General features: G+C 39.1%; 1 protein-coding gene across 1 annotated transcript; it reads left to right on the forward strand.

Annotated features, from left to right (window-relative positions):
- The first annotated feature begins 374 nt into the window (after window positions 1-374).
- Window positions 375-18837, forward strand: CNMD (chondromodulin). The gene is made up of 7 exons (XM_069068640.1): window positions 375-550; window positions 1014-1154; window positions 6536-6676; window positions 9344-9457; window positions 11639-11792; window positions 16252-16418; window positions 17358-18837. Exons 1-7 carry the CDS (start codon window positions 479-481, stop codon window positions 17574-17576), a joined length of 1008 nt encoding a protein of 335 aa, XP_068924741.1. The 5' UTR covers window positions 375-478; the 3' UTR covers window positions 17577-18837.

Here is an 18837-nt window from a genome sequence, read left to right on the forward strand (position 1 = left end):
CTAAGGAACCCCCACCTAGAAATGCTTTATCTTAGGTTGGAGGAAGGGCAACAGTACCAAGAAACGAGTTCTCCCCTCTTTCTTCTCTGGTCTGTATAACCACACCTCTCAAACACCAATAGGTTTTAGGGATGAAGGCCAACTACATGTAGGGACACTGTTTCTGGGTCCTGGACAAAGCAGAGAGGGCGGAGAGGCGTCTTTCTTGTCCTGAAGGAGAGGGAACAGTAGGGTCACTGTCTACTGAAGGTCGGTATGGGAAATAGTGCTTGGGTTGCAAGAAAGGGAAGGAAGTTACAGGAAGGGAAGGCAGTGGGAGGGGATGGGAAACTGGGCTGGGCCGGGAGGGGCTGCCCAGTGGGTGTGAAAGTGTGGAGGTTGGGGGGAGGGAGTTGAAATGCCCATCACTTTGGGGGCCCGTAGGAAAGTAGCACTTCCACTCCACTCCTGGTGTAGCCTCCCGCCTCCCTGACCAGTCATGGCAGAGAGCTCAGACAAAGTGCCCATCGCCCTAGCAGGCCCAGAGGACGTGGAGCAGTGTCGCCCACCCGTGAGTACTGCGCCCGGAGCGCTGAGACAGAAGCACACAGCCAGGTCCTTGTGTAGAGATGGCAAGGCTTTTGATGTAGGGTTGTGCGTGACTGTTCAGGGTCCGGTGTCTGCATTTACTCGAATGTGCACGGGGACCCCTGTACCCTGTGTGTGCATAGGTGGAAGGGGGGGATACGTGTACGCACCATTATGCGTGGGAGTTTAGATTCCAATAGATGCAAGTGGAAAGTGTGCATGTAGCTGAGGCACGCGTGTTCGTGGACAACCTCAAACCTTTCCCACATCCCACTCAGCAGGGAAGGACCAACGGGGAAAGGGAAACTCTGTGGGGTAAAAAGTGGGGTGGGGAGGACACTGTAGCTGAGCCCCGGGCTTGGCCCCTAGACCCTTAGCAGGCTCCCCGCGCGGTGCCCCGACAGGCGAGGCAGTCTGCTCTCCCTGAATCGATCCCCCCTCCGCAGGCGTACACAGCGGTGGCAGTGAGACCCTCCAGCCCCGGGAGGCTGCTCAAGGTCGGAGCTGTGGTCCTCATATCGGGGGCGCTGCTGCTGCTCTTCGGGGCTATCGGCGCCTTTTACTTCTGGAAGGTGAATGACAAACATGTGAGTCCTGTGGCGGCGAGTGGGGCGCATACTCTTTCTTGCTCTGGGTCCCCCTGGTGCGCCAGGTGTGCTGGGAGCCCCAGGCACCGCGGAGTGGGAGGTGGTCACTAGATGGCGGGGCTGGGGAGGGGGAGAGGGGAAGGTCTGGAGCCTGGCTCAGCTACGCCCCCTGGGGGGAGGGGCTTGCTTGGGAGCGCGATGGGCACCGCTCTCCTGGTCAAATTCCAATTGAGATGAGTTTTATGGTGTTAGGGAATTCATGAATATTAATTGAGGCGCGGAAGAAACTAGTATAATGGGAAGAGGGCTGCATTAAGACCTAGGTTATGGTCTAGACTCTGAGATTCATTTGCTGTATGACCTTACGCAAGTGACAATTGGTCTGGGGCTCTTTTCCTCATCAGTGAAAAGACGGGGTTGGACCAGATCTCTGAGTTCTAAAGGGTTCTGACTTTTCTAGCTCTGAAGGATTATGATCCTAAGGGAGCTAAGCCTAATGCGAAAAAAATGAAAGTTCCAAAACTTAGCTGATTGTTCCAAGTGTCTTTGAAGAGTAGCAGCCAGAACCAGGTATTGGAATGAACTTAACCTTTCAAGGCAGTTTCATCTGATTTCTGCAGCAGCTCTCCCTTCTCCCTCAACAGAAGTGCAGGAAGAAATTGGAGGGTCCTTAAAGATGTTAAATAATATTTAAAAATCAATTCTCCCTTTGGTTTTATAATAAATGCTCCACCGAACTGCCTCCCTACTTCATTTGTATACAAATATTTATTTTCGCGAGTCCAAAGAAACGAAATTGTTTCAAACTTCGCTTGAAAGAGTTCCAATATGTATTTTAAAGGACAAGAATTTTGTTCCCCTGTGTAAAAAGGGTGTTTTGTCCCGATAACTATTGGACAAGGTTTAACGTGAGCTTATTTCTAGTAAAAGGGGAAGTTGGGAGGTGGGGGGGGGGGGTTAGAAATCCATCCCCATTCCCAGCGCATACAAAGGACTGTTTCTTATTCATTCTCCACAGAGATTTTTTAGCTCTCCACTCCCCCTCCTTCACTCCCTCCTCTTCTCTTGATCCCTTTCTACTTCCTTTTCCCTCCTCCCCCTCTCCGGGGAATTCAAAGTATGAGCTAATTCCAGTACTTGGAGAAAACGGTGTGGAAAGCAGTCCTGCCATTTTGCACCTCACATCATTTTCTGCAGACATTGCACGATTTGTACTCTTAATCCCGTGGCCTAATGCAGATAGATAAGTAAGCATGCTAGATAACATCGAATCTGGGATGGGGGTCACATCAAATCCAAAAGCATCATTCTGTAAGATGAGAATGGTAGGGTTTATTTGTATTACATTCATTATGTGTATTTGTATTTTAAATGTAAAAATTGGGCCACATGCTCCCATTTTAAAGCAGCAGTTCTGGACAGAGGAATGGATTTCAATGTATACATCTCTACCAAATATTGAGTGTTTAGATTGTCTCCTCTTTGGGAAGCTTTATGGTATTTGACCATAAATTCATACTTTTAGATGAAAAGAGTAAAGAAACAAAGTGTCATTGTCACATCATGATAAAAATAATTGGATTTTATGGAGTTGGGCTGTGCTACGTATTAAAACTAATTATGACACTTGGCGCTTAATTATTTAAGAAAAACATTTCTAATTCACAAGATTCTAAAATGAGAGGATAAAAGATCATGTGCAGTAAGTGAAGCTTATTCATGTCTTGTTTCATCACAAGTTGATTAGTTTTGTTTCGTGAATTATAAAAATACCCAGGAATAGTGAAGGGCATAGCTGTCAACAATAAAAACCACTTTTAGCATTTTGCAGACCAGCAGGATCATAAAGAGAATTATTGTGTATTCTTATGCTATCTTATTTCTATAAAACCCTCACAGGGGTCTTTATATACTTGCAAATGTATATTATATAGAAATGAAAAGTTTTGAGCACAGTACCTAGTAGAGGCAAATGCCCATTTCCAATCTCCACATTTCTTGGATTAGTCCCTTTCTCCCTACTCATGAAGCTATCATCCTAAATCAAACCCTCATCACCTTATTCTTGGACTATTGCAATAGCTTCTTACTTGGTTCTTGGATTAGTCCCTTTCTCCCTACTCATGGAGCTATCAACCTAAATCAAACCCTCATCGCCTTATTCTTGGACTATTGCAATAGCTTCATACTTGGTTCCCTGTATCTCTACCCTTTCCAATCTATTCTCCACACAGCTGCCAAATTGATATTCCTAAGGCACAGTCCTGGCCATATCATACTCATGTTCAAGAGCTCCCTGTTGTCTCTAGGATGCAATACCAACTCTTTTCTTTGGCCTCTGAAGCCCCGCACAGTCGGACTCCAATCTTTTCAGGACTTGGTTGCCTACACAACACTCAAGCCAAACTATCCTCCCTGATGCTCCCCAGTCCCCTGTATCCCTTTTCCTACATTTTGGCCCTTGCAGAGGCTATGCTTCAAGCCTAGAATACTCTCCCCCTCCTCGCCTCTGCCTCTTGGAATTCCCAGGTCCCTTCAAGACTCAGCTCAGGTCACTTTACTCAAGGTCTTTCAGGAACACTCAGTTGTTAGTGTTTCACTCTCCCAGTCTTACCTAATTACTTTGTATTTTGAATTAGGAATCTGTGTACTTGTCTGGAGAGGGAGCTCCTCATTTCCCTATAAAATGTAAATTGCTGGCAGGTCAGGACTCTTTTTGTCTTTGTATCTCTAATGCCTGGACCACAGTAGGTACTTAGTGATAATTTGTTGAATTATTTATAAGTATACAGAGACAACTGTGTACTATATATATTCACACAGATTTTCAGTTCCAGGTCAGCTTCCTATTAACATAAACTAATTTTAATAGTCCAAACAAAGTTTAATTGGGAAGGTATATTCTAAAATTAAAAAGATTATCCATACCATTGCTCTCTTCCAGTGGTATGGATAGATCAAAGTTGACTATAATTTTGCTAGGGTCCTTTTTATATAGATCTATTTCCTAGGTTTATGCCATTTTAGTTTGGGTTAAATGGTGCTTTGGGCATTGAATAACCAGTGATTGGTCACAAATATGGACTTGTACATCCTGAAATAAGCTATAAAGGGGTCAAAACTGAAAAAAAGTGGCAATCCTCTGGATATGAAACATCAGGCTACTCTACCCCATGTAATAATAGTAGCAATAGATAATATCACAGAGTGATTTTTTTAAGTGATCTTTTTGGTTGCAGCAATCAAATCAATCTTGTATTTTTTGCTTTGCTAAAAGGCACCTGTTTGCATTTTGGAAGACACCAGTATTGAGGCAAACAAGACAATTCATTGTCCTTATGTAGCAATGGTCTTTAATTTCTAACAATGTGAATAGTTTTTGTAGAGCTGTTCATGAGTCCAGGGACCCCACTGGAGCCCAATGCCATGTTTTTATACCCCAACCCTTCTTGCTCCTTTATCAACTGCTATTCATACTAGACTCAAGCAATGTCTGTAATTAAGATAATGTATATAAACTCTAAAGCTATACAGATGTCTTATTATTATTATTTTGCTTTTTGGAGGGCAATTGGGGTTTTGACTTGCCCAAGGTCACACGGCTAGTTTTTGTGTTAAGTGTCTGAGGCCATATTTGAACTCATGTCCTCCTGACTCCAGCTGGTGCTCTACTCACTGCGCCAGCCCTCTTATCATTATTATTGATCTGACCTCTGATTGTTCTTTTAGTGTCAACTCCCAATGGAGAAACTTGCTATCAAAGCAGATTTGTAACTGTTTTGCAACTTGAGTTTCCTGGGGGCCCTAGCATCACCTAAGCAGTATGTGTCAAAAGCAGGAGTGTAACACAGGGCTTCCACACTCAAGATGCCAGCTCTCTATCCATTAAGTAATGCTATGTATGCCTCCTTATCCTGTTTTTATAATGATTATTAATGCCTCTCATCTCATTCTTCTCATGTTGTTTATCCAAGCACCAGTAAGTACTGATTCAGCAAATGAAAAGAACCAAGGCTCACCTGTAGAAGTGAGGAGTGTGTGTGCACATGTGGGTTGGGGGACCAACAGTGGAGTGGGAATGAGAAATGTTTGAATTGAGACCCCCAGACAAAAACAAATGTACCCTCCACTCCAACTGTTGTATCCATTCAAGTTTTAGTTTCCTTTGTCACCAAAGTACATCACAGATTAAAACACCTCCTTTAGTAGCCTTTGGACCCCTTCTCACAATAATGTACTTAAATACATAAAATACATGGGGATTACAAAGGAAACCATTGTATTGAAAGATAAGTACTCTAATAAATTCATGAACCCTAGGTCAAGAACCCTTGGATTAAAGTTTCAATGAATTTCCTTACCATGCCTTCTGTGCTCCTAATAACAAAGAATGTAGGGTCCTTAAGGGCAAGGATGGTTTTATTTTTGCCTTTGTATTACCCAGTACCTTTCACATAATAGGCACTTAATACACCTGTGGTGGTGGTCTTCTCCCTTCTTGCTCTACCCTTCTTTAAAATCCCAAGCCATTGACATAAACTATATTAGTAAATTTGGATCTAGAGGGAAGTGATTTGCCCAAGGTCACGTGGGTAACAAATGGCCGAGCTGGGATTCAATCCTACATGCATCTGACTCCTAATTTAATACTTGCTCTGATACACCAAGCTGCTTCAAATTACTAAGTACAAAAAAAAAAATTAAACACACAAGAAGATCCAGGAACATTTTCTTTATGATACTTACTAATTTATCAAAGAAGAGTCTGGGCACCAATTCTGTCTGCAAAAACAGGGGATGAATGTGATTGCTAGTTCTATTCTAACAAAATGACACATAACAACATAATCTGAATGCCTTGGGAGTTCATTATAATGAGATATTCCCCATACTGGTCTAACACAGACATGAAGATTGACCTTGCTTAAAACAAATGTGAGCTATTTAACAAGCTCTAAGATGCTGTGATTCTGTAAAATCCTATATATTCTGTATAACAAGCTCTAGGATTGTGATTCTATAAAACACCCCAACAAGCAACATTTGTTAACCCTCTCTCTCTATTACTTAATTAAAACCTATTCTTGATTAAGCCACTACCACTAATATAAGCTGCTTTTCCCCAATACAACACATCCCCCTGGGCATCCTGCCAATACTACTTCCCATTCAGCTGGAAGTGGGCAGAACAAAAGACATTCTAGGTTTTTAAAGAAATGATTGCGGGATTAATGGGGATGAGGTTCTATCATAAATACATGTATGACTATTAACGACAGATGTTGGAAAAAAATGAAAGTCATATTGTATATTGAAGGGCTAAAGAGCCACTTATTGCTTTTAAAAAAAAAAAAGCACTAACTCCTTATGTTCAATTCCAGATTTATAATGTCCATTATACCATGAGTATTAATGGAAAAATACAGGAGGGATCAATGGAAATAGATGCTGGGAACAACCTGGAGACCTTTAAAATAGGAAGCGGAGCTGAAGAAGCAATTGAAGTTAATGATTTCCAGAATGTGAGTAGATTTGACTCATTTCAAAGATTTAATGATTCACTCCTTTTGGATTCTTCCAGTTCAGGCAGAAGCTGCATTTCATATACACAATCCAAGCAGTAAATATATTTTTATGGAGAGAATCTGTTATCAGCTTAGGCCATAAGCCTGGGTCTTTAAAAAAGCATGAATCAGATGGTGTGGTTCTACTAGTACCTCCTCTTTTTATTTTAAGCTTTCCACTGCTAATGCTGTTACCTGGCTGACTCCTCCAATTATCAAAGAATTAGCTCAGTAGAGCCATCATGTAATGCAACTAAAAGCAGCTTTTTATTTTCTCTTCATCCTGTTTCCAGGCACTTGTCTGATAAACTGGAGGCGTGATTGATGCAATTTTGCTTCTTTTAGCTCCCTTTGTTTTACTACCTTAATATTCCCACTTGCTTAAAATCTCTGCATGGATGGGGGGGGGGGGAGATAGTTAAAAAGAGGGTACAGAGAAGTGAGGAGAGAAAAGAGGGGAAGGTACAAGAGGGAAGAAAAGGAAAGAATTTTCCTCTTATAGGGGAGGAAAGGCAACCTTTCTTTTCCATAGGCATCCCCTAGGGATTTTTTAATTTCAGGACTCTCTACACAGTGCAGACCATTGGACCAAACTCATAGTATTCACCCTTGGTTTCCCCTATCCCCAGTTATATATTTAGTGCCTTATCTCTCTCCTCTCTATACACAAAGGACGGTGAGACTTGAAACTGAGGGAGCAACATAAAATTTCTGTCCTAGATTAGCTATAGTGAAAGTGTATTTTCCTTACTCTACAGAAAGCAAAAAAATCACTCCACAATGTTGCTTATGTTGCATACTGGCATCATCTTCACAGATCCCACATAAACAATTCCTAACTTTCTATAAAGTTTATTAAATGTGGCACACATTTTAGACATAGGGGTTCCTTCAACCTATAGTGTGAGTTCCCTAAACTCAGATCACTTTATCAAGGCTGGGATTCTGGGCTCTCAAAGACTGTACTAACAGAACAAAGCTCTGGGGGTCCTACCAAAGCAAATGGTTATGAGCTGTGGTCTGAAAGATCAGCCTGGCTAAATCTAGAAAACACTCATCACCAGGGAGGTGTCAGGTTGGTCAATATTTTGGACTACATTCTCAAAGAACTAGTGATACAGGGTTTTCAAGAGTCATCAGTGGAGGGAGTAACCCATACCTTCCTTGAAGTAATGAAATAACAACATCATTGTAGACTGGACTCAATCACCTTAGACCTCAAGGCCCTAGAGAGTATACCTTTTGGGGGACCTCCAGGACATTTCTCTTTGATCAAAGAGGAAAAAGAAAAGGGAAGAGGGAAGGAAGAGGAAGAAGTGTATGAGTACAAAGTCCCTTTAATTGGTCCCAATAATCCTTCACATTGTACCTGGACCATCTTCAAAATCATAGGTATCAAGGAACATCAGAGGCCACCCTCATTTTGATAATGAATGAACTGAGGCCTGGAGAGTTATGTGATTTATCGAGGTTATGGAGCATTATTTGTACCTTACCTCAGCATGCAACCCTTCCCTGTAACCACTTTCTCTGGGAATATAATCAAACCAATACTGCTATTGCTGCTGGAAAGTCTTTTAGCTCCACCATCTCTCTACTCATTGTCCCTACTAATTGCCAAACCAATGGATGCATCCCTCCCAGCCCACCTCTCCCCTATTGGTATTAAACCGTCTGCTTTAGAAATTTCAAATTCCTTAAGGGCAGTAACCATATGGCTTTTGTATCTGTGTCCCTAGCATTTGGCACATGGTAAATGCTTAACAAATGTTTTTTTTTATTCATTTATTCCATTTATTCAAGAAGAGAAAGAAGAGGTCACATTCTTGACTTTAAAGTCTGCAAGGTGCTTTGCTCACAGACCTGTGATGTGGGGAATAATCTCACTTTAGCTTTCTTCAAACACTTAGAATTTTATGAATTCTGTTCTAAGCTGTAAAACTTGTTTTTAGCAATGAAAACAAAACATAGTAAACCTAAAATGCTGGAATTTACTACCCTCAACTAAGTATATATATATAGACTTCCCCATTGAACTCTGAAAGGTTAGTCATAGTGACAACCATTGCTATGGACTTCAGAGCTAAGAGCTTTGTTACTGATGTAATTCCTGAGGTTAGTAAAGGAGGAAGTCAAGTCAATTGGAGAACAGGGTGTGGCAACAAGACATCAAAGCTCTTGGGAAAGATTTAGGAAAACAGTTAACTATCTGGTCTTATATTATGCTAATTTATTTACTCCTTTATCTCAAAACATTTTGGAAAGATCTATAAAGACAGTTAAGGAACCAGTCTTCACTTAGGTAGACTTATTTGCTCTTCAGTCCTCATGTGGGATGCAAGCCTGAGACATGGGCCCTGTTCCTTAGGGGTTGAAGAGATGATACACAAAATAAACAGTAAACAATAAAGTTATATGTCATAAATGCAAAATTAATGGTATACTGTGATACAAGATTCAAAAGAGCAAAGATAACTCCTGGCTAATGGGGTTCTAGGAAGGCTTCATGGAGGTGGTATCTGAACTCAAAGTTGAAGAATGAGTAGTTTTCCAAGAGGCAAAAGATCAGATGTCACGCTAAGAGGTACTTAATTATAGGTTACCAAAGATTTTTATTGTTGTTAGGGCATTACTGGAATCCGTTTTGCTGGAGGAGAAAAATGTTACATTAAAGTCCAAGTGAAAGCTCGAGTACCTCAGGTGGATGCCAAGACTAAACAGAGCATCAGTTCAGAACTGGTAAGTAGCAGCTTGCTGACAGTAGAAAGAAGCCTAGTTCCCAATAATCTATGGTTTAAAAAAAATCCTTCATCTTCAGTCTTAGAAGACTGGAATAGAGGTCAGATTTCCACTTCTCTCTTGCTGAGAAACTCTGTTTTTGAAAGATACCTCTTTCATAATGCAATCTTTTCAGGTTATCTTGTTAGGGGTAGGATGAGGGGTGTATCTTAAAATACACGATGATTCCTGGCTCTTAAAAGCTATAAACAAATGGCACCTAAGCCAGCCTCTCCCCATAAATGTCACTTATTGGACCCCGTTTGCCCTCTAGTACTATGCAAAATACGTCTAATTCCTCTCCTATTTTGACATTTTTTCAGGTATTTAAAAAGTTATTTTCATCTAAGCCTTTTTCTTTTCTACGAAAAATTTCAGTTTCTTTAACTGTTCATCCTTTAAGAATGTTGTGTGGGCAGGGGCTGCCAGGTGGCTCAGTGAGTAAGAGCATTGGCCCTGGGATCAAATCCGGGCTCTGATACTTAGCACCACACCCAGAAAAAACTGGCCATGTAACCTTGAGCAAGTTACTTAACCCCAATTGCTTAAAAAAAAAAAAGTGTTGTGTGGGGACCCTTTACCCTTTACAATATGATGTGGTTTGTCAATGTCCCTAAGTAGCTAAGATGGAATACCCAGAAATGAACAAAGTATTACAGATGTGGCCTGACCAGCATATCACAGAGTAGGACTATATTATCCCTCTTGTTCTGGACATTATAATTCTATTAAACCAAAACTGCTTTTTGGAGAGGAAGAAAAGGATGTATTGGGGTTTGGAAGGCCCAGAGGGTGAGGGGAACTGACAGCTACATCATATAGTTGATATTGAGATTATATTAACTCCAAGGTCTTTTTCATACAACCAGTTTCTCCTGTCCCATATTTGTAAGGACCTGCTCTCCAGCTGTCACCTAGTTAGCTAAGCCCAAGCATGGGCCAATGAAAAAGCCTATTGTTTGGGACTCTACTGATATGTTGGCTTCCCTTTGGGTAACAATAATAGAGTTTGACAACTCCTTTATGAGCTGTTCTAGGCTCATCCATGAGCTATACTGATAAGCATAAATTTCAAAACAATTACTTTTAGCTGTTTTAACATACCTCACCTCACCTCCCGTCAGTATGGCACACAATCTGGATAAAAATGTAGCAGACTTTTATGCAACCTGTTTTAGTAGATTTTCTACAAACTTTACATGGCTTTTAAAAGATAACTAAGCTTAGAGGAGAGGGGAGATAGAGACATTAGGAAATGAATATGATGTAGAAAGTAATGACATCAATAATAAATACTAAGTGGGGTAACCTAATCTGAGTTGAATAAATGGATTAATTGAGCAGTAGTTTTCCACAGTAATGTGAAGTTATTTTAATTCTGCCATAAGCTCAAGGGGAAAAGTGTAAATGAAGTGCTGCTTCAGATTAAAAAAATGGAAAAAGTGTTTTGATATCCCCAACCTACTTCAGATGAATAAATACATGAAAGGAACAACTTGGCAAAATAAATTTGTCTCCTATGTTATCAAACCACTCTAAGGAACCTGCTATATAAGAAAATCTAGAGTTTAACTTTGAAATCTCACTGGTGTGCTTGATGCCACAGACATCTGAAATATGTTTTGCCACAGCTAGAAAATGTCAAAATGGTTTATGTTAAATAATACTTTGAACTAAAAAACATTAAAGAACCAATCATTTACATCTCCCTCCTTAAGCTCTTTGAAACAACAAAACAAAAAAGGGAAAGACTGGTTCCTGTATCTTTATTAGAATTTTGGGGTCCATTCAATTGCTTTTCCTCCTAAAGAGCTTGAATTACCAGCACCTGATTAGTCTAAAACTAAAAAGCAGATAAATTTCACTTTCAACTCAGGACTCTGGCTTTTCTTTGTGGGAACAATCACAACAGTCTAAAATTCAAAGAAGCACCTCTGAATGACACACCTCTGAAGATTATGTAAATCACTACAAAAGGAAGCCAATCTTTGTAAAAGGCACCTGGTATTCATTTCTCATGAAGCTTGTATAAAATTTAATAATCTTACTGGAACAAATGAATCTTAATATATCCATGCATATGTAAAATCATCCATTGTCCTCTGCTAAACTACCAATGCATTTTATTTTAACTGCTCACAGGAAGGCAAGATCATGCCAGTTAAATTTGAAGAAAATTCTCTAATCTGGGTAGCTGCAGACCAGCCTGTTAAGGATAACAGCTTCCTGAGTCCTAAAATCTTAGAACTTTGTGGAGATCTTCCTATTTTCTGGCTTAAACCAACACACCCAAAAGGTAACATTTTAATTTTCAGATGAACACTACTTAATTCTTTTGTAGCAGGATCCTATAAGTCACTCCACACTAAGCATAAAAAAACTGGGCCAATTAGAAAGATAAATCAAGATGTATGGACAGACCTTAATAATCAGCAGGCTAGATAAGAGAGGAAATAAAGACAACTGTAATTGAGCATTAATGGTAGGGAAATGAGAATGAAGGAAGATAAAACTATATTCATTACCTATAATTTTCATGTAGTAAGTTCATTTTTTTCTTTAGCTTTGCCTCTGAATCTTTGCTGTTTGTTCATTTCAACTTTGCTCTTCTGCCACTGAAGCATAAAATCACTGTTCGTGCATAGAATTGTGGGAAAGCCTCGAGATGCTAAAAGCATATGCAAGGACTCATCACACAATTTCAGCCTTAAGCACTAGTTCTCAAATCTTAGTTTAAATAAAAGAAAAAAGAAAAGAAAGATTCCAGTTAGGCAGGTCCAAAGCCCTTAAGTAAATACTCATCATAAGGTCCATACCTCTGGCACTTCACTTGGTTCCTCTCTGCTCCTGGCAACAGTATAGCAGTCTAATAATTTTATTTACTTGTTAGGTATACACACCATAATAGTATTACAGACGGGGTCAAACAAATCTACTTTGGCAGTAAGGAGTAGACCTGTCATTTTAGCTGTGTGGGAAGTTACAATTTCTCAGAAATTTAGTCTTAAGGGAGTTGCCAGGGAGAACTGAGAGGTAAAGTGACTTAATTGCCCAATGGTAACAGTGTCAGAACCAAGACTTAAATCCAGGTATTCCTAACTCGAAGGCCAAGCCTCTATTCTGCTATGCTGCATTTCAGACCTATATATAACGTGCTTCATTCCATCAATATACAACTAAACATGGTGAGGATCTTATTTCAGCATCAAGTTGTTTGCTTTTTATTTAAAAGTCAACCCCCAAATTTATGATTTTATATACATAATTACATATGTACATGTGTATTTATCTGTGCACACACACATTTAAAATATCAAAAGGAAACCAAAAAAAGGCAGTGTGTTGCCATTTAGTGTTGGTCAATATTAAAATTACAGTCACCGTCTTAGAGAATGATCTTGAAAGGATCAAAAAGGGAACAAAGCAAACATATGACCCTCATTAAATCCTAGTGACCAAAATGTTCTACCTATGACTCATTAATCTCCCTTTTCACTCCCTAAGTACCTTCAAACAACTAGAATCAAGCATAAGTTGGAGCAGGTTTTGGCATTTCAGGCCTAGGTGGGTTTACAATAAATGGTGTTGTCTGGTGCCATTAATTTTATCTCAAAGTATTGTGATAGTAAAATACCACTACCCACAAGTCAAAATAATGAAATATATTTGAGAGGGCCCTTTGCATAGAGCAATGGTACCCAGAGTATGGTCCAAGGAACCCTAGGAGTCCTTTTCAGGGGATTTGTGAGGTCAAAGCTATTTTCATAATAGTAAGACATTTTAATTTCTAAGATGATATACATCAATGAATATAACCCATATAAAACAAAAACCTGGGAAGGCAACACTAATTTTTAAGAGTGTAAGAAGGTCATCAATTGCTTCTCAGTTACCAAAAAGTTTACAACTGCTGGCATGGAGAACAGTGCTGGACTTTCAGGAAGACCTGCTGTTTTAAATCTTGCATCTGAATCTACAGAGTCTAGTAAAGACTATAATTAAGACGATTAAGATCTTTAGATGGAGGACTTAGGATTTTTGAATTGTCAAAAGCCACAATATGGAGGCTGTAATAGTGTCGGTGTGAAGGTGCTTGGCTGGAGGAAGAGGGAGCAGAGCACCAGACTTGGGAGTCAGAAGAAATCTGAATTTAAATCCTGTCTCAGATTCTAGTAATATAACCCTGGTCACGTCACTTAATGTGAGATGCAGTTTATCTGTTAAGTGGGGATAATAACACCTAGAGAATCTACCTATTATTAACATTGTTCCAACCACAACAATCCAATTCAATAAACATCTACTAAGTGCCTACTATGGGTTGACACATGTGCCAAGTGCTAGAAATACAAAGACAAATGATAAATATTGGGGATGAGGTGTTGAGGGAGAGGGAAGTGTCAAGGATGCCATGAAGATTATGACTTTAACTGAGACGAAGCCCTGGTGACACCCTCAATAGAAAGGGGGGAATTTGGAGTAAATGTGGAATTAGGGAGAAAGGGAATAATTCTCTCTTGGAGATGACTGAAAATAACATCAAACTGGAAAATCTAGCAGGCATCTGACAATTCAGCCACTTAAGAACTGGAGTTCAGAAAAGAAACTGTGGCTGGAGATAAAGAATTTTTGGATCATCTGATCCCATGGAAGCAAATGAGCTCAATAAGAAGCAATATAGAAAAAAGATAGCTCAGGAGAGAGCCATGGTGGGTGGTATCCACAATAAGGGAGGATGGTGATTAAGCAAAAGATACTGAGAAGGAAACTTAAGATAGGTAGGCCCCAAACCACAGAATCAGTTAGAAGGACATCTTTAAGTCAAAGGCCATCTAATCCAATCTGTACCTGTTGCCTCTTCAACAAAACCAACAAACCCTGGAAGTTTGAAAAGAGCAGTGGGAGTTGAAGTCAGATAGCAAAGGGTTGAGAAGCAAAATGGTAGCAAAGATTTCAAGTGGAGGGGTCAGGGAGTAAGCAGGAAAGAGAGAAAAGAGAAGAGAGGGAGGAAAGGAAGATGAGAGGAAGAAGTGACAGAACAAAACAATATGAACAATGGAAAAATTCAGAAAAATGGAAGGGATGGACACTTGGGGGGGCAGGAGACAAAGATAAAGGAGTGTGGAAGACAGATAAAGGAACTTCCAAAGGACCTCGACTTTCTCAGTAAAATGGAAATGAGGACATCTTTTGAAAGGGATGGTGATGAGGGTAGCATTGAAGGTCAGAGATTTGGGACCCCTGCTGAGACAACCAGGTAAGAAAAGGTACCTTCTGGCTCTAAATCTGTAATTGCGGTGCTTCAGTAATGGCCTAAATGAGACTTGGGTCCACTATAAATTCATGTTATCTAATCATTAGAGTGCTGTGATTTCCCCTAACAATCAGAAATTTGGGAATAGGATAAGGAGATGAAAGAGCAAGAAGGTACAAGGTGAGAATAATTCAGAGTTGAGGATGGGTAAGGTGTAAGTGGTAAGACAAAAGGCCAAGGACATCAAGAGTGGAGTTGAATTGGTTAAATATGGAATCAAGACTGTGAAAAGAGGAATACGAGGTCAGAGCGATGGATTAGGAGAGCAGGGAGAACTGAAGGAAATGGAAATTGAGCTAAAGATAATGCATATAAAAAAGAATTTTGTGAACTTGCAAGTGATATATACATGTTTGTCAGCTATTATCACTTTTATTAATAACATCCCAACAAACCTCTGAAGTTTAGTACTATACACTTCCTTCTTCCTACACTTTCTAGCTTCAGATGTCTGAGTAACAAGAGACTCAATTAACAGGGGGCTCAACAAACTCATAAGTTTTAGTGGGGAGTTGTCTATAGCTTAAAAACTGCTTTAGTATGTTTTAGCTCTATTAAGATTTCAAATTTTTTGGCATTTTTATGCTCAGTATCCACATGTCATTCTACAATACCAGAGAACAGTTATGTTGCAATGGAAGAAAACATTGCCCTAGAAGCTGAGAGAGCTGAGTTCTCATTTCAGGCGGCCAAGCAATAACCATGTAACCTTGGACAAGTCACTGAAATTCTTAGAATCTGTTTTCTCATCCATAAAATGAAAATAATAGTTACTGCCCATTTCAATGGACTATGAGATGTTTTTAAACTCAACTGAGTTTGGTAAGATAAAAGACGGGAAAGTGCCCTTTCAAACAATAGAGTTCTATACAAATGTTAAGTCATACAATGAAACGTTGACTGCCTTTTGTGTTTACTATCCCAGATTCTGGGATAACTATCCACTAACTTTGAAAATTCTTCTCATATCTATATTAGGTGGTCACTAATTTTGTCCATGTTTTAACGCTCATTTAGGTTATTCCATGAACTTTTGAAAGTCTGCTTTTCTTTTCTCCAGGGTTTAGCAGGTGCCCAGAGCACATCACTGTCAACCATCATTTTAATACTTTAAAATTCACCTTTAATTACTATGAGTAATTAAAATTTCTTGATACTTAAAAAATTAATTTCTTATGGAAGGAATGCTATCTTCATCAATATCCTTTTTAAAAATCAAAATGATGATACAATCATACATACTAGGGAGCTGATATTCTCTCTTTTGAGATTTTCTGAAACAAAATCAATTCCATTTTTATAATGATCAAAGAAGAGGCAAATTTTCAAAAACCTATCTGAACTGTGGCCTGTGGCCTTCTGCTTTATTTTCATGTAGAAACAATAAAATTTGACCTTTTTTTTAAGCTAAGGAAATAAAGTAATAAATGTCTTTTTGCAGAAAACCAAAGAGAACGAAGAGAAATCTTGAGAAAAATTCGTCAAGCTACTACAAGAAGAGCAAACAGTGGGCCACAGGGAAATCCAGGCTCTGGAAGGCCAGTAAATGAAACAAGGCCCAGTATTCAGGAGGATACAGAACCCTTCAATCCAGATAATCCTTACCATGTGAGTAATTATGTTCAAATCAATATAGCACTTAAGATGTTTCAGAATATGTATTTTGAAATAAACATCTGGCACTCAATGGAAATTTTATTTAGTAGTAACTTTTAAAATACAAGTCTGTGATAATGAAGACATCCTACTCCCAATCCCCTTGCCATGTACTCCTAAGCCTCGCCCATGTACAGTAAAATCTTGATGGACCCAACTGGAATTTTCAATTAACCTACATGGTTTTCCCACATAGCACTTAAAAGGGAAAGAGACAAATCTAAGAATCCAAATGTTTGAGATTTTGTTTTAGAAACCAAACACACTGAAGGTTAGAACACATACTGGCCAATCTTTTCTACCATAGCACTTTTTTCAAATGATTTTTTTGATTGCACAAGCTCTAGAATTTCAAAGCCTACAGTTATATATAAGATCTTGAATCTGGATTCATTTGTAAAGCACCTTTCCCTCAGTGACTTGAGGTCCAAGGAGTAATTTTCATCCCCAATGTTGAAATGAAGGTAGGAGGAAGAAGTTGTATCACTTCTCTAGGTTCCCTATTGATAGTTACAGCTTGAATTATTATAATTAGCTCCCCACTCTCCCACCATTAGATCACTGAGTTCCAAACTGAGCCACCTTGAGACTTAAGAGTCATCCCAACAAGAAATCACTAGGTAACCCACAGACACTAAATTGGCAACGGTTAAGTTCTTTTTTTTTGTTCTGTGTCTGTGTGCTTAATAGCAGTTTTGTTAGGTGGAGGTTCCATGAAATCACAAGGAATTTTATGTAAGTTTCAAGCTTTTAAAAAATATTAGAGACCCTTCACATAAGCCTATACTAATTCTTGTGGCAATAAGAAATTCAGGATCTAATTCTGAAGCCATGTACATGAAGTGAACTTTACATCCTAATGAAAATACAAATAATTCTTTTCTTTTACAGCAACTAGAAGAAGGTGAAGGAATGACATTTGACCCCAGACTAGATCATGAAGGCATCTGCTGTATTGAATGCCGGCGGAGTTACACTCACTGCCAGAGGATCTGTGAGCCTCTTGGTGGATACTTTCCCTGGCCTTATAACTACCAAGGTTGTCGCTCCGCTTGCAGAGTGGTCATGCCCTGTAGCTGGTGGGTGGCCCGTATCTTGGGTATGGTGTGAGATGGTTTCCTATCCTAGATACAATAACTTAAGGCAAGAAAAAAAAATGATGAAATGATGAGACTACAGCTAAAGAAGTATGGAGATTCTTGGAGTGGAGGACACTGAAGTATATAGTCATGTGTCATGAGTAGGTCATTCTAGATGCCTTTATTATTTTCTACTGCTTTAAATTTTCAATGATGCAAAATGTTTTCTCCCAGTATAGGAAAAATCCACCAAAAGGGCAATGTCACCCCAAAACACACATTAATCTCCCTTTCTGTTGTGGAATTTGGTTTGTCAATAGTACGATTTGCTTATAATATCACCATCCCTCTGTTCTGAGATACATGTGAAAAGTGATGTCTAGTTAGTCTAAAACTCAACTTTTACATTTGAAAGTACCTTTCAAACCAAGTCAGTGACAAAAATAAATCACACATCAGGTTTTCCCCTTTTATTATCTATACTAAGTTCCAAGATCATTTTGTATAAGAGTGATAACTCATTCAATTCCAGCAAATATGCTCCAGAGGCTAAAAATATTTAAGTCAGATAAGAACCAAAAGAAGTTTAAAGAATAAGGTACAGAATGGAATGTGCTAACATAAATGCTATCCATGTATCTCAAAGTAGTGGCAACATGGGAAGTTCCTTATCTATACAGTATGATACACGTGCCATAATCTTTAAACATCATCAGTTCCAGGAAACTATCTTTAGGATGAACATGGTCAAATTTAACCAAAAACAAATCTTCCTGGGGGTGGGGAAGGAAGACAGAGAGAACTTTATTATCAAAATTTAGAAAAGCAGATAATCACAGCTTTTTCCTGCTTTTAATAAAGGGTCACCAGAAATAAAGGAGGATAGTGATTTCTACCTTTGTAGTACAAATCAGGCTACTGGAATAGTCCAATTATTAATAAATCCCTCTCTTGGTAATGGGGCTGATGCTGTTGCTTAGAAGATATGGCCTAAGAGAAATAACAAATATCTTTGAAATTAAAATATTTCTCTAACGAGAGCATGAAGAAATTTTACATTTTTTGACATTTAAGTTCTGAGGGCCACAACTTTAGAGAGCCATAAAAACACTTTTCTAAAGGAAAAACTAAAAGTTGCTTTTGGGAAGATTCATAAATACAAAATGAGGAAGGGGAAAGGAAGGTCATCATGCCTTTGAAACATCACTAATCTCTCAACATAATAATTTTGAATTCACCCTACTTATATGCTGATGTGAAAATTCTTATTTTTAATAAATCATACATTGCTG

Source organism: Petaurus breviceps, unplaced genomic scaffold (assembly GCF_028583685.1).
Source record: "Petaurus breviceps papuanus isolate PSGF00001 unplaced genomic scaffold, PetGlider_PUasm1.0 90769, whole genome shotgun sequence".
Taxonomy (NCBI): domain Eukaryota; kingdom Metazoa; phylum Chordata; class Mammalia; order Diprotodontia; family Petauridae; genus Petaurus; species Petaurus breviceps.